The sequence below is a fragment of the Mizuhopecten yessoensis genome, unplaced genomic scaffold, assembly GCF_002113885.1.
Source record: "Mizuhopecten yessoensis strain PY_sf001 unplaced genomic scaffold, ASM211388v2 scaffold1105, whole genome shotgun sequence".
Classification (NCBI taxonomy): Eukaryota; Metazoa; Mollusca; class Bivalvia; order Pectinida; family Pectinidae; genus Mizuhopecten; species Mizuhopecten yessoensis.
Genome location: NW_018403880.1, coordinates 58,885 through 76,436, shown reverse-complemented (window position 1 = coordinate 76,436; position 17,552 = coordinate 58,885). Strand labels below are relative to the sequence as shown.

Here is a 17,552-nt window from a genome sequence, read left to right as displayed (position 1 = left end):
CTAGTACGTGTATCGAAATTTGATTACACATTTTCCTGGTTCCTGATTCTCTTTACTTAGGACGATAACACAGCAACGTATATAACAGTATAATATATATCACATTATAAAATATATTACTTAACAGCTGTCAATGTTAGTTGCATACAATGTTTAGCATATTTTCTATTTATACAGCACTGTGTAGTTTGAAATATATCTTTATACGTTATACATTTTCTGTTTATCTAGTAATTTCTGCCTTGTTTACCAGTACTATTGAAAATATGAACAAGAACAATCAGTCAAAAACACAAAACGAATATGTCTTCCTGGTGTGATCTCAATATTATCACTATCTGTGTTCATGCTATATGTTAACAGTATCTTAAAGTATGTAATTAACCAGGGCTAATAGTATCACAAATAAATATGATATAATTCAAGTATAAACACCTGGTGATATGGTGATGTGATCAGTTTCTCACCTCAAGAATCTCGTTGAGAAGATCTGCAGATATTGGTGCCACCCCTGTCTTCACAGTCATGCGACTACTGGCCCGATTGACCACGTTGGAGATTGACGGAATGCTGTAGCCTACATTTGGCTCTGTCAGTTTCTGAAGAGCTTGGCTGATGTCTCCCGTCTGGTCTACAAACCATCAGATACATCAATGCCATTTCCTTAAAGCTAAAATCTTTATTGTTGACCAATTAAAAGCAAGGTATACCAAATGATACAAAACCTGTGATATGTAGTAAATGATTATATAGTACCTCGTTACACACATACCTCACTAGCAACGTCATCCTCTCATAATTAACAATATAGTGTCTGTTTGTATTCTTTCCATTAAACCAGAGGCCCAACTAGAGGGCCGGTATAGCTCACCTGGATATTTAAGCAATTATGGCAAAAGATCCTTAATGAAAGCAGTATGACGAAAAAAAGACTTAAGGATAAGGCCAGTCCCCTGGGCCCATCTTGCCAGCATTTGTGTATTCAAAACTTCATGCTAAGCAAATGCATATATTATAATAGGTTTAGGATCTCAAAGGTTTCTAAGTTACGACTCAATGACTAAGTCCCTAGGGTGTGGCCAGACCCCAGGGTCAATTCTAATACCATCAATAACTATATTCATCTGTTTATGCTCAGCAATTTTATAAATGGCTAAAGGGTGGGGAGGATCTCAACAGTTTAAAAAGTTTTGACAATAGAACAAGTCCCTAGGGGTGTGGCAAGACTCCAGAGTCAAATCTAATGTCATTATTGTATCAGTCACTTGTACTTAGCAAATGTATATGGATAAGGGAATGGGAATCTCCACCATTTAAAAATAATGACCAAGTGACTACATGGGTGGGGCCACCCCTGTGTTATTCTGCTAGAATATGTGTACATCTGTATTTGTGTCTTTATACTCCGCAATTGTATATTTGGTTATATGTTAGGAATCTTAATCATTTCCAAGTTAAAACAAGAGATCCCACAGGGGTCTTGGCGCCCACCAGTGGGGTCAGCTCCTCCATTTGTACAATTTTTGAATACTCATCACCTAAGAATGGTTCTTAGAAGGCCAAATTTATTTGACCAAATTTTATAGTCCTGATCCCAGCATGCTTCTCACAAAAATCTCGACCCGATGCTTTTTGGGTTATGAAAAGTTTTTATTTTGAAGTTTTTAACAAATCTGGCCCCTGTGACCTTGAATATTAGTGAAGATTTTCATTTGAACAAACTAATTAACCCTTCATGCCGGCCTGCTTCAGGCAAAATATTATCACCTTAGGTCTTTAATCTATTCAGAAGAAACTTATTCAAAATCTTTTTAAACCATTTAACCTCTGTGAAGTTGAATATTTGATCTGTATGTATCAGACCTACCTGTCTCCTCATCTGTAGTCTCCTGTCTGTATAAGACCTACCGGTCTCCTAATCTGTAGTCTCCTGTCTATATCAGACCTACCTGTCTCCTCATCTGTAGTCTCCTGTCTATATCAGACCTACCTGTCTCCTCATCTGTAAACTCCTGTCTGTATCAGATCTATCTGTCTCCTTGTATGTAGTCTCCTGTCTGTATCAGACCTACCTGTCTCCTCATCTGTGAACTCCTGTCTGTATCAGATCTATCTGTCTCCTTGTATGCAGTCTCCTGTCTGTATCAGACCTACCTGTCTCCTCATCTGTAGTCTCCTGTCTCTATCATACCTACCTGTCTCCTCATCTGTTAACTCTTCTCTGTATCAGATCTACCTGTCTCCTTGTATGTAGTCTCCTGTCTCTATCAGACCTACCTGGCTCCTCATCTGTAGTCTCCTGTCTCTATCAGACCTACCTGGCTCCTCATCTGTGACCACCATATTCCAGAGTAGTTCTTCTGTAGTCTCCTGTCTGTAGCCATGCTTCACAAAGCTCTGTAGGTAATGGCCTACAAAATGATGAAAGAACATTGCCAATTATGATATTATTTTTTATTCATGCCTGCAGTTGTTACAACAAATTACTGAAATCTGTGTTGACATCTCAAGAAACCACATGCACAAACGGTTTAATCTTCACTACATATCAGTGCTTTTACCAAAAATATGACCAGAAAACAAGAGGCCCAGATGGCCTGTATTGCTCACCTTGTTATTCAAGCATTTTTGGCAAAATATTCTCATTGAATATTATACTGAAAATATTTCCAAATATTGGGTCTGTCTCTCAGCAACACCCTTACTTTATTGGGTCCCATCCCTCTGCCCCCAATGGGGAGGGGCACCCATGGCTTGTATGAAAGTGAAATTTAAGAAAGAACTGTAAAAGTTCTTTGTGAGAAATATTGATGACATTAATTGTTTAAAGATAGACAATGAACGACAGATGGATGAAGGACCCTGGCTAAAGGGTGATTACATCAGCCCATCATCACCAGTATGTTGAATATTATTATTACAAAAAGTTAAGTTTAAACTTAATACAAATGACACCTAGGTGGTCACAATTGTCACACTGTGTAGTCAACTGTTATTGCATACCTAGTAAGCAATTAGGGTCATCTGACATGCCGATTTTTACTGACCACTGAGGAGCCTGCAGTGGGTCAAGGTCACTGAAAAATAAATAAAAAAACAACTGTCAAAATACTAATCCTAACAAGGAGGGACCTAATGAACATATTATATGATTCTTATTACAACTACAATCACAAGGCATTGCTAACTGTACAGGAGAAGGTCTGAGCTCATTTCCATTTCAGTAAATTTTGTCAACTAGCAAAAGTATTGTGACCATTGATGACATGGGTGGATGAAATTTTTCATTGGTCATATAATACACAGAAAGCCAAATAAAGGTGAGCAGGTCTCATCAACATTGCCAGTGACCCGGGTCTGAACAGGATCATATAACAAGGTGAGCAGGTCTCATCAACATCGCCAATGACCTGGGTCTGAACAGGACCATGTAACAAGGCTGAACAGTGTTGTACATGTGTCAAGAGAATTTTTTTCAACCATCACAGAGGGGGATCCATTAATTATCAAAGAGCTTCCTCACACGAGATCCCAGAGGGATCTTGGCCCCAACCATCCTAAGATCTTCATCACTTTTATGTCAGTTTGATCTTTTTCCTTCATTTCTTTATCTACTATTGGATTGATAGTCTTGTCAGAAGTAAATGCATTTTGTAGTAATGATCAAACTTTTTATAATGCTGGATTTGACAGTTTCCTTTCAAAGTGAGGTCATATCTCAAAATCCAAGATGACCGTCTGATGGCCATCTTCTTTTTCCAGTCGGTCCCAAATACATGCACAACTAGGAACCAAGGGGAACTTTCATATGAAATTTGAGAAAGAACTGTCACGATGACTCCCAAAAGGAAACATGCATAAAAAAGAACAAAGGAAAACCTTCATATGAAATTAAAGAAAGATCTGTCAAGTACTTTTTGAGAAGTAGTAATAACAAATTCTTACTCTTTAAATCCAAAATGTCTGCCTGGTGGCCAAAGGTAAGGTCATAGGTCACAGTGACCGAATTATTGCACTCCGCCACCCCAAGATGTCTTTGTACACCAAATCTGGTTACTCCAGGTGAAAAAGTATAGAAGATATGTCATGGACAAACTTCTTGGACGTAAGGATGACGGACGGACAGAGTGCAAACCTTTAGTCCCCCCTGGGAACCGGTGGGAACTAATAAAGATGGCTGCTTAGCAGCCATTTTGTTTTAGTGTCCTGTTGAAGAAAGCCCCTATGTCTACTGTCTGTGTTCGATGGAATGTTTGATACTGTTCATATCTTCATGTATATGTCCATATTTGTTGTGTTACCTGTTCGGTAATGTCAGTGTTATCCATATTTGGTGTGATGTCAGTGTTATCCATATTTGGTGTGATGTCAGTGTTATCCATATTTGGTGTGTTACCTGTTCAGTAATGTCAGTGTTATCCATATTTGGTGTGTTACCTGTTCGGTAATGTCAGTGTTATCCATATTTGGTGTGATGTGAGTGTTATCCATATTTGGTGTGTTACCTGTTAGGTAATGTCAGTGTTATCCATATTTGTTGTGTTACCTGTTCGGTAATGTCCGTGTTATCCATATTTGGTGTGATGTCAGTCTTATCCATATTTGGTGTGTTACCTGTTCTGTAATGTCAGTGTTATCCATATTTGGTGTGTTACCTGTTCGGTAAGGTCAGTGTTATCCATATTTGGTGATGTCTTGAGTACGTGTCCAGATGTGACTGGTGAGGAAGTCGTACGTTGGTGAGTGAGTTTTAAATAAAACACAATTGTATAGTCGTGTAACCGTTCAGATGGACGGAGCTATAACATGTACGTACTGGACTTACTCCAGAGTCCAAACAACTACTATATACACTGACAGGACTGTTAAGTCAATGAAGGTTACAGAAATAGTTTTATTTTACTGCAATATAAAACATATTTTGGGAAAATTCCTTAAATTAGCTCAAACTTTACTTTGGCATATTGCACATTTCAGGTTTTGATTATCTACACCATATCTTCAAGTACATGTGTCTATCTCTTAATCAGGGTAATAAATAACTGCACACCATGCAGAACGACTTGATTTTCCTTTATTGCTGTGACTCACAACAAGGGACCAAGGGGCACCTTTCTAAGAAATTTGAGAAAGATGTGTTCAGCACTTGTTGAGTACTATGGATAATAAGAACTGTTTAAGGACGGATGGACAATGGACCATAGACTACAGGAAATTTGAGTAGTCCACCTGATGATCTGATGATGGTCGGCTAAAAATAACAGTAGTGGAAGATCAACTTAGAGGTATTCAAGTAGAATGTTCTCAGAAACTATTGAGGTGGTGGATAAAGAGACAAATTACATAATTTAGTTTTATATCACAATGGACAACCAAAGGAGGCTCAGTGAGTTCCTTCACAGACAGTGTTGACCGCAAATAAGCCCCCATCCCTAGTGAAAAAACATATCTATGTAATGCTAGCTTTACAAACTGTAGAGTACGTTACCTGTAATTCTGGTTCTCAACGATCATATCCTCAGATAGACTGGGCCAGGTGCAGGCAAGTCGAAGTTCACTGTATAAACAGAAAATGTATAAGTCTATCTTTGTTTGTGACTGGAACACTGGCAGCCTGTCATTAGGGGCCCCACCATGTGCCTGAGACTGTTTACCTTCCACATCCCAATCTTTTTTCAGTAATAGTGAACTTGACTCTAGAACCTTTTTAAACCCTTTTGAACATCTACATATCAGTGTATCACCATGTGAAATTGCCAAAAGTTTAGTCTTTTGTATTCTGAGGTAAATACTGTACCCTATGGTCCATTTTTAGTAACAGTGACCTTGACCTTAAAAACATTTTAAATTTGTTTTGCACATTCATATATCAGTATATCACATTATAAGGCACCCCCATCTCTGAGAGGAAGACATTGAACATTACCATAGACTTGTGGCATTGTCATTAGAGGCATTAGAAGAATAACATCTTGGTGATTTATGATGATGATGATGATGAATAACTTTATGGTTCAACACAAATGCAAAAACATTCTCCATTACTGTAAGGATATCGGAAAGGTTTTAAATTTTTTGCCTTTTTTACTTTCCATAATGAGGGCAACTTATTATTACTGTAAATATTAGCATGCAGCATACTAAACCTAGTTATAACATGTGACAGATCAAGTTAACAATAATGAATATTGACTGAGAAAGTATACAACTTACCTCACTTGATATTTACTTGCTAAGTAAGTATATAACTAACCTCACTAGATCTTCACTTGCTGAGTAAGTTTACAACTAACCTCACTTGATATTTGCTTGCTGAGTAAGTTTACAACTAACCTCACTAGATCTTCACTTACTGAGTAAGTTACAACTAACCTCACTTGATATTTACTGGCTGAGTAAGTTTACAACTTACCTCATTAGATCTTCACTTGATGAGTAAGTTTACAGCTCACCTCACTAGATCTTCACTTGCTGAGTAAGTTTACAACTAACCTCATTAGATCTTCACTTGATGAGTAAGTTTACAGCTAACCTCACTAGATCTTCACTTGCTGAGTAAGTTTACAACTAACCTCACTAGATCTTCACTTACTGAGTAAGTTTACTACTAACCTCACTTGATATGTACTGGCTGAGTAAGTTTACAATTAACCTCACTAGAACTTCACTTAGTGAGTGAGTTTACAACTAACCTCACTTGATATTTACTGGCTGAGTAAGTTTACAACTAACCTCACTAGATCTTCACTTGATGAGTAAGTTTACAACTAACCTCACTAGATCTTCACTTGCTGAGTAAGTTTACAACTAACCTCACTAGATCTTCACTTACTGAGTAAGTTTACTACTAACCTCACTTGATATGTACTGGCTGAGTAAGTTTACAATTAACCTCACTAGAACTTCACTTAGTGAGCGAGTTTACAACTAACCTCACTTGATATTTACTGCTTAGTAAGTTTACAACTAACCTCACTAGATCTTCACTTACTGAGTAAGTTTACTACTAACCTCACTTGATATGTACTGGCTGAGTAAGTTTACAATTAACCTCACTAGAACTTCACTTAGGGAGTGAGTTTACAACTAACCTCACTTGATATTTACTGCTTAGTAAGTTTACAACTAACCTCACTAGATCTTCACTTACTGAGTAAGTTTACTACTAACCTCACTTGATATGTACTGGCTGAGTAAGTTTACAATTAACCTCACTAGAACTTCACTTAGGGAGTGAGTTTACAACTAACCTCACTTGATATTTACTGCTTAGTAAGTTTACAACTAACCTCACTAGATCTTCACTCGCTGAGTAAGTTTACAACTAACCAAACTTGATATTCACTTGTGGAGTAATTTCACAACTAACCTCAATTGATATTCAATTAATGAGTAAGTTTACAACTAACCTCACTTGATATTCACTTGCTGCGTTAGTTTACACCTTAATATCTCACAATTAAGATCCTCATTTGCTAAGTAAGTTTATAACTTACCTCACTGGATCTTCACTTGCTCCAAATGGCAGAGTACTGAATGACGTACACCCAATCTCATCCTCCATCAGAGAAGACAAATCTAAGGACACAATTACAGTAGGCAGAATGTACCATATTAAAACAGCATTAATTTGCATTTTGGTTTAAAAGCATAAAATCTTAAAACTATGGTTCAGATAAATCCTTATATCAGTGTATCAGTATATTTGTACTATATCTGTGTGTCAGTCATACACTGTCTGAAGACCTGTACTATATCTGTGTGTCAGTCACACACTGTCTGGAGACCTGTGATATGTCTGTGTGTCAGTCACACTCTGTCTGGAAACCTGTACTATATATCTGTGTGTCAGTCACACACTGTCTGGAGACCGGTACTATATCTGTGTGTCAGTCACACACTGTCTGTAGACCTGTACTATATCTGTGTGTCAATCATACACTGTCTGGAGACCGGTACTATATCTGTGTGTCAGTCACACACTGTCTGGAGACCGGTACTATATCTGTGTGTCAGTCACACACTGTCTGGAGACCTGTACTATATCTGTGTGTCAGTCACACACTGTCTGGAGACCTGTACTATATCTGTGTGTCAGTCACACACTGTCTGGAGACCTGTACTATATCTGTGTGTCAGTCACACACTGTCTGGAGACCTGTACTATATCTGTGTGTCAGTCACACACTGTCTGGAGACCTGTACTATATCTGTGTGTCAGTCACACACTGTCTGGAGACCTGTACTATATCTGTGTGTCAGTCACACACTGTCTGGAGACCTGTACTATATCTGTGTGTCAGTCACACACTGTCTGGAGACCTGTACTATATCTGTGTGTCAGTCACACACTGTCTGGAGACCTGTACTATATCTGTGTGTCAGTCACACACTGTCTGGAGACCTGTACTATATCTGTGTGTCAGTCACACACTGTCTGGAGACCTGTACTATATCTGTGTGTCAGTCACACACTGTCTGGAGACCTGTACTATATCTGTGTGTCAGTCACACACTGTCTGGAGACCTGTACTATATCTGTGTGTCAGTCACACACTGTCTGGAGACCTGTACTATATCTGTGTGTCAGTCACACACTGTCTGGAGACCTGTACTATATCTGTGTGTCAGTCACACACTGTCTGGAGACCTGTACTATATCTGTGTGTCAATCACACACTGTCTGGAGACCTGTACTATATCTGTGTGTCAGTCACACACTGTCTGGAGACCTGTACTATATCTGTGTGTCAGTCACACACTGTCTGGAGACCTGTACTATATCTGTGTGTCAGTCACACACTGTCTGGAGACCTGTACTATATCTGTGTGTCAGTCACACACTGTCTGGAGACCTGTACTATATCTGTGTGTCAGTCACACACTGTCTGGAGACCTGTACTATATCTGTGTGTCAGTCACACACTGTCTGGAGACCTGTACTATATCTGTGTGTCAGTCACACACTGTCTGGAGACCTGTACTATATCTGTGTGTCAGTCACACACTGTCTGGAGACCTGTACTATATCTGTGTGTCAGTCACACACTGTCTGGAGACCTGTACTATATCTGTGTGTCAGTCACACACTGTCTGGAGACCTGTACTATATCTGTGTGTCAGTCACACACTGTCTGGAGACCTGTACTATATCTGTGTGTCAGTCACACACTGTCTGGAGACCTGTACTATATCTGTGTGTCAGTCACACACTGTCTGGAGACCTGTACTATATCTGTGTGTCAGTCACACACTGTCTGGAGACCTGTACTATATCTGTGTGTCAGTCACACACTGTCTGGAGACCTGTACTATATCTGTGTGTCAGTCACACACTGTCTGGAGACCTGTACTATATCTGTGTGTCAGTCACACACTGTCTGGAGACCTGTACTATATCTGTGTGTCAGTCACACACTGTCTGGAGACCTGTACTATATCTGTGTGTCAGTCACACACTGTCTGGAGACCTGTACTATATCTGTGTGTCAGTCACACACTGTCTGGAGACCTGTACTATATCTGTGTGTCAGTCACACACTGTCTGGAGACCTGTACTATATCTGTGTGTCAGTCACACACTGTCTGGAGACCTGTACTATATCTGTGTGTCAGTCACACACTGTCTGGAGACCTGTACTATATCTGTGTGTCAGTCACACACTGTCTGGAGACCTGTACTATATCTGTGTGTCAGTCACACACTGTCTGGAGACCTGTACTATATCTGTGTGTCAGTCACACACTGTCTGGAGACCTGTACTATATCTGTGTGTCAGTCACACACTGTCTGGAGACCTGTACTATATCTGTGTGTCAGTCACACACTGTCTGGAGACCTGTACTATATCTGTGTGTCAGTCACACACTGTCTGGAGACCTGTACTATATCTGTGTGTCAATCACACACTGTCTGGAGACCTGTACTATATCTGTGTGTCAGTCACACACTGTCTGGAGACCTGTACTATATCTGTGTGTCAGTCACACACTGTCTGGAGACCTGTACTATATATATGTGTGTCAGTCATACACTGTCTGTAGATCTGCACTATATCTGTGTGTCAGTCACACACTGTCTGGAGACCTGTACTATATCTTTGTGTCAGTCACACACTGTCTGGAGACCTGTACTATATCTGTGTGTCAGTCACACTCTGTCTGGAGACCTGTGATATGTCTGTGTCAGTAGCACCCTGTCTGAGAACATTTGAGAACATATGTAGCGTTATCTTCACCAGGTGCCTTCACCCACCTTAATCAAGGTCACTTTGAAAGATAAAAGTTAATGAGGAATTTAGGGCATAACTCCACCAAAAATGCACATAAACTTATATTGGTATGCAATATGTGTATAACGGGAGTCTAAAAAGCGCATTTTGACCTTGAATGTCATTCTAAGTCATCATTTAAACAGCCCTAGGAAGCCCTTCATCCCAGTATGTCACTGGCAGAATATTCTTACCCTGGGCCTTTAGATTATTCAGAAGTTGTTTAAAGATTTGACTAAATTTGACCCTTGTGAACTTGCAAATGGGTGAAGGTAGTGCATTTGAACAAACTATTTAATCCCTGTGACCTTGAATATATGTCAAGGTCATTAATTTGAACAAACTTGGAAGCCCTTCATCCCAGCATGTTACTTGCCAAATATCATCATCCTATGTTTCTTGGTTATAAAGTCTGTTCAACTTAATGTCCTTGTTTGACTTTCAAGGTCACATGTGTCACATGTTTAAATCCTTTGATATATTCTTTTGAATCAAACACTGGTATTTTGCATGTAGCTGTATTTTAGTCCACTTTTAAGATTACAAAGATTAATACCAGGTGAGCGATTCAGGCCCACTGGACCTCTTGTTTTATAAAAGTTTCTAAAGTATGGATTTCTTTTCATAATTGATATATCAGAGCTATAACAATGTCAGAGAAAGTTTCTCATACATATATTCATGTATTTACAGTTTTTGGCAGTTGCAGGGGGATCCTTAGCTGATTCACAAATATGTCACTATGGGATTATCTTTCTTATTTACATTTTTTCAAATTGTGTTAAAAGGTTTAATTACAGTAAAATTTAACACAACATTCCCATTTTATGATATAGGAATCTTTATGCTATTCTCACTTCACACAAGTCACCAAAGATTTAAAGATTTCAGTAGGATGATTCAATATTATGCTTTTGGTTGACATATGAAAAATATATGTTACATACCCAAAGATGACCTTAATTCACTCCAAGGTATGACCTCTCTCACATAATACATAACCCCAATTTAAAACCGAATTCATGATCAATTTATTCATTTAAATTAATTAATTCTTGAAATATCTTTGACAATCTCTACATAAATGCTATATTTGTTAATAAAACATTATGAAATACAGACTATATATGTACATTTCCAAATAACAACGATGTGTAATTACCTAAATGTCAAATAACAACGATGTGTAATTACCTCAATGTCAAATAACAACGATGTGTAATTACCTAAATGTCAAATAACAAAGATGTGTAATTACCTAAATGTCAAATAACAACAATGTGTAATTACCTAAATGTCAAATAACGATGTGTAATTACCTAAATGTCAAATAACGATGTGTAATTACCTAAATGTCAAATAACAACAATGTGTAATTACCAAAATGTCAAATAACAGCGATGTGTAATTACCTAAATGTCAAATAACAACGATGTGTAATTACCTAAATGTCAAATATAATGACCCTGAAAGTCATTAACTCTTAATGATATGCAATATAACTGTACAGCAAAACAATACATTTCCCTTGTGACCCCTGTGCTACCCATTGCTATCCTGGGCACAATAATCAATCTTTAAGATTAATCAACAGATAAGATTAGTAATTAGTATGCAATAATAATATATAATGCATGTCTCAAACTATAAACTGATCAGCAAACACAAGACCATGGACACACTATATTCCTCATGCACAACTGCCTACATCATCAAAAATCAGTGATATAGCTAAAGTCCAAAGAAAAGTGACAGAAAATGAGAAGAACAGTTGTTTCAATAAAACTCATGTTAGCTGAAGTTAAAGGTAAGTACAAACACTCCAGACAATAAGTATGATAAAGCAGCATAACTAGGCTAAAACTAAAACAGACATGTCAGCCCTGTACATTATGAAGTAGTTTTTTTAGTAACAGGTGACATCCTTTAAAAAGTGTTTAGCTTCAATAATGATCAACACAACAAGTACTTGGATGTGGAGCGGTGAATAATCTCAATACACATCCAGAACCGTCAAACAGGGGTTTTGTTAATTTCACAAACTGAATCACCATAGAATTATGCATATAACCTTACTGATACATGAAAACCACAAAACGAGTAGTATAAACATAAAAATAAACAGACAACACTCTCCTAGCTCTCTCACAGTAGATGTCAATCCATGGCCAGAAGCAGACGTCTCCTAACACACTCAAGGAAAATTGATGATATAAAAGTGACATATGTAGGAAATATATGGACAAGATCCCAACCTATAGACAGACAAGATCTACAGGCTCCTAAACTATAGACAGACAATATATACAGGCTCCTAAACTATAGACAGACAAGATCTACAGGCTCCTAAACTATAGACATACAAGATCTACAGGCTCCTATAAACTATAGACAGACAAAATCTACATATCCAGGCTCCTAAACCGTAGACAGACAAGATCGACAGGCTCCTAAACTATAGACAGACAAGATCTACAGGCTCCTATAAACTATAGACAGACAAGATCTACATATACAGGCTCCTAAACTATAGACAGACAATATAAACAGGCTCCTAAACCTTAGACAGACAAGATCTACAGGCTCTTAAACTATAGACAGACAAGATCTACAGGCTCCTAAGCCGTAGACAGACAAGATCTACAGGCTCCTAAACCATAGACAGACAAGATCTACAGGCTCCTAAGCCGTAGACAGACAAGATCTACAGGCTCCTAAGCCGTAGACAGACAAGATCTACAGGCTCCTAAGCCGTAGACAGACAAGATCTACAGGCTCCTAAACTAAAGACAAACAAGATCTACATATACAGGCTCCTAAACTATAGACAAACAATATAAACAGGCTCCTAAACCTTAGACAGACAAGATCTACAGGCTCCTAAAATATAGACAGACAAGATCTACAGGCTCCTAAACTAAAGACAAACAAGATCTACATATACAGGCTCCTAAACTATAGACAGACAATATATACAGGCTCCTAAACTATAGACAGACAATATAAACAGGCTCCTAAACTATAGACAGACAAGACCTACAGGCTCTTAAACTATAGACAGACAAGCTCTACAGGCTCCTAAACTATAGACAGACAAGATCTACAGGCTTATTAACCCAAGGATTCCTCAAACCAAATATGGAACAAATCGTTTCATTCCTACAGAAGAAAAAGGATTTTAAAGAATTTGCTATATTTCCCCTTTTGGGGTCAGCCCCCAGGGGGGGGGGGGCCAGACCCACCATTTATACTATGACTAGTAGCGATTTTTAGGAAAAGTTGACAGTGGGATGGACGCTGCGTCATGGCATAAGCTCACTTGTCCTTCGGGCAGGTGAGCTAAAAACTGGGATCAAAAAGTATATTTTACTCAAGGTAATGTTTACTATGGTATATCACATTTTGCAATGAAAAAAAATTGCTGACATTTGGCCTATTATAATACAATGAGAACCCCTTAAAAGCAACTCATCAATTAGCAGATACAAAAGACAACAAGCAATCACTAACAATATCAAACACATTAATTACAAAACAATACAAATTGACTGCAAAAAAGAAGCCTGTTGATTAAGTGCAAAAAGAGCAGAATTTAATGGCATGAATAAAAAAGCTATTTTTGGTCTTCTTGCACAGACAATTGCAATCAAATGTTTTTGTTTTTTTAATTACAAATGAAATAGCTTCAAGACACAGAACAAGAGTATTTCAATCAATTTCAACAAAGTTATCTCTTTATCATTCAGAGCGTAAAATACTACATATAAAACCAAAAGCGTTTTGTTTCCACACCGACAGAACAGAGATGGTTAGGTTTTTATGAGTAAAAACTGCCCGAAATTTGACCATGAAATTAAGCACTTTTCATTTTGATAGTTCTATCCAATATCAATGAGCTTTTAATTAATCTTAACTTTTCATATTCCGACAGCTTATACCTGAGCATTTGTGACAATTATTATAAAGGACACCATGGATTCTGACAGTGTGTGGATTTAAAGTCAACTGTGTAAAGTTTAAGCAGAAACTCCTAACCGTGCAGGTTAACACACCATCCTGAACTTTGTTAACTAGTACTGCAGGTAAACACACCATCCTGAACTTTGTTAACCAGTACTGCAGGTTAACACACCAACCTGAACTTTGTTAACTAGTACTGCAGGTAAACACACTGTCCTGAACTTTGTTAACTAGTAGTGCAGGTTAACACACCATCCTAAACTTTGTTACCTAGTACTGCAGGTTAACACACCAACCTGAACTTTGTTAACTAGTACTGCAGGTTAACGCACCATCCTGAACTCTGTTTACTAGTACTGCAGGTTAACACCCCATCCTAAACTTTGTTAACTAGTACTGCAGGTTAACACACCATCCTGAGCTTTGTCAACTAGTACTGCAGGTTAACACACCATCCTAAACTTTGTTAACTAGTACTGCAGGTTAACACACCATCCTGAACTCTGTTTACTAGTACTGCAGGTTAACACACCATCCTGAACTTTGTTAACTAGTACTGCAGGTAAACACACTGTCCTGAACTTTGTTAACTAGTACTGCAGGTTAACACACCATCCTAAACTTTGTTAACTAGTACTGCAGGTAAACACACCATCCTGAACTTTGTTAACTAGTACTGCAGGTTGACACACAGTCCTGAACTCTGTTAACTAGTACTGCAGGTTAACACACCATCCTGAACTTTGTTAACTAGTACTGCAGGTTCACACACCATCCTGAACTTTGTTAACTAGTACTGCAGGTAAACCCACTGTCCTGAACTTTGTTAACTAGTACTGCAGGTTAACACACCATCCTGAATTTTGTTAACTAGTACTGCTGGTGCAATTGCAGCATGCAGCATAATTGCAAGAGAAAGGAAATTCTTACATACCACTTCCACTACAGTCGCCCACTAGTGGAAAGGAGACAACTCAGTTTAAAAGTAGAATAAAGGAAGGGATTACAAACAGTTTGGTTTGACATCACAATAAACACACAAATCAATGTATTTGAATAGTTGTCATTTTAAAATCTGTTTGGGGCTTTTGATTTACAGACCCAACCCAATAAATATCAACACTTATTACATAAGAAACCCACTAATCTGAGTTGTTGAATGATTCAACTTCTAAATGTTAAAGTTTATTCAAGTCAAGTGTTGAATCATAAGACAAAAGATCTGTGAAGTATCTTAGTGCCCAACATCATATTATCTTAATAGGTTTTCAGGAGATACATCTTCTCTCTCAATTTCTCTTATCTGTTGGATTGAGTCATGAGAACAGTAAATGTACCTTGAGGTTACTTTTGTGTTAGATTGAGACATGTTAACAGTAAATGTACCTTGAGGTAACTTTTGTGTTGGATTGAGGCATGAGAACAGTAAATGTACCTGGAAGTATTTTTTGTGTTAGATTGAGTCATGAGAACAGTAAATGTACCTTGATGTTACTTTTGTGTTAGATTGAGACATGTTAACAGTAAATGTACCTTGAGGTAACTTTTGTGTTGGATTGAGACATGAAAATAGTAAATGTACCTTGATGTTACTTTTGTGTTGGATTGAGGCATGAGAACAGTAAATGTACCTTGAGGTAACTTTTGTGTTAGATGGAGTCATGTTAACAGTAAATGTACCATGAGGTAACTTTTGTGTTAGATTGAATAATGAGAACAGTAAATGTACCTTGAGGTAACTTTTGTGTTAGATTAAGTCATGTTAACAGTAAATGTACATTGAGGTAACTTTTGTGTTGGATTGATTCATGTTAACAGTAAATGTACCATGAGGTAACTTTTGTGTTAGATTAAGTCATGTTAACAGTAAATGTACATTGAGGTAACTTTTGTGTTGGATTGATTCATGTTAACAGTAAATGTACATTGAGGTAACTTTTGTGTTGGATTGATTCATGTTAACAGTAAATGTACCTTGATGTTACGTTTATGTTAGATTAAGTCATGAGAGCAGTAAATGTACCTTGAAGTATTTTTTGTGTTAGACTGAGTCATGGGAACAGTAAATGTACCTTGAGTTAACTTTTGTGTTAGATTGAGTCATGAGAACAGGAAATGTACCTTGAAGTAACTTTTGTGTTAGACTGAGTCATGGGAACAGTAAATGTACCTTGAGGTAACTTGTGTGTTAGATTTAGTCATGTTAACAGTTAATGTACCTTGATGTTACTTTCGTGTTGGATTGAGTCATCAACACAGTAAATGTGATAATCAAGGGAGACTTACATAAGAAATAAAGGGGAGATCAAATGAGACTTACATAAGAAATGAGGGGAAGATCAAGGGAGATCTACATAAGAAATAAAGGGAAGATCAAGGGGGACCGACATAAGAAATGAGGGGAAGATCAAGGGAGATCTTCATAAGAAATGAGGGGAAGATCAAGGGAGATCTACATAAGAAATAAAGGGAAGATCAAGGGGGACCGACATAAGAAATGAGGGGAAGATCAAGGGAGATCTTCATAAGAAATGAGGGGAAGATCAAGGGAGATCTTCATAAGAAATGAGGGGAAGATCAAGGGAGATCTTCATAAGAAATGAGGGGAAGATCAAGGGAGACCTACATAAGAAATGAGGGGAAGATCAAGGGAGATCTTCATAAGAAATGAGGGGAAGATCAAGGGAGATCTTCATAAGAAATGAGGGGAAGATCAAGGGAGATCTACATAAGAAATAAAGGGAAGATCAAGGGGGACCGACATAAGAAATGAGGGGAAGATCAAGGGAGATCTACATAAGAAATAAAGGGAAGATCAAGGGGGACCGACATAAGAAATGAGGGGAAGATCAAGGGACATTTACTGTTCTCATGACTAAATCTAACACAAAAAATACTTCCAGGTACATTTACTGTTCTCATGACTCAATCTAACCCAAAAAATACTTCCAGGTACATTTACTGTTCTCATGCCTCAATCCAACACAAAAGTTACCTCAAGGCACATTTACTGTTCTCATGACTCAAACTAACACAAAAAATACCTCAAGGTACATTGACGGTTCTCATGACTCAGTCTAACACAAAAGTTACCTCAAGGTACATCCCTCATTTCTTATGTAAGTCTCATTTGATCTCCCCTTTATTTCTTATGTAAGTCTCCCTTGATTATCACATTTACTGTGTTGATGACTCAATCCAACACGAAAGTAACATCAAGGTACATTAACTGTTAACATGACTCAATCTAACACAAAAGTAACATCAAGGTACAGTAACTGTTCTCATGTCTCAATCCAACCCAAAAGTTACCTCAAGGTA

The 17,552-nt window shown here is 37.9% G+C and overlaps 1 protein-coding gene across 1 annotated transcript in view; it reads right to left on the bottom strand.

The window, feature by feature from the left end:
- Positions 1–17,552, bottom strand: part of LOC110457242 (rab3 GTPase-activating protein catalytic subunit-like) — a gene marked incomplete at its 3' end in the record, with an annotated part of 52,140 nt that overhangs the window by 7,576 nt on the left and 27,012 nt on the right. Inside the window, exons 9-14 of the mRNA XM_021508429.1 lie at positions 15,166–15,186; positions 7,497–7,578; positions 5,489–5,557; positions 3,004–3,077; positions 2,319–2,411; positions 468–631 (exon numbers count right to left, since the gene is read on the bottom strand). Coding sequence (XP_021364104.1) covers positions 468–631; positions 2,319–2,411; positions 3,004–3,077; positions 5,489–5,557; positions 7,497–7,578; positions 15,166–15,186 — 503 coding nt within the window. The remainder of the gene's footprint in view (positions 1–467; positions 632–2,318; positions 2,412–3,003; positions 3,078–5,488; positions 5,558–7,496; positions 7,579–15,165; positions 15,187–17,552) is intronic.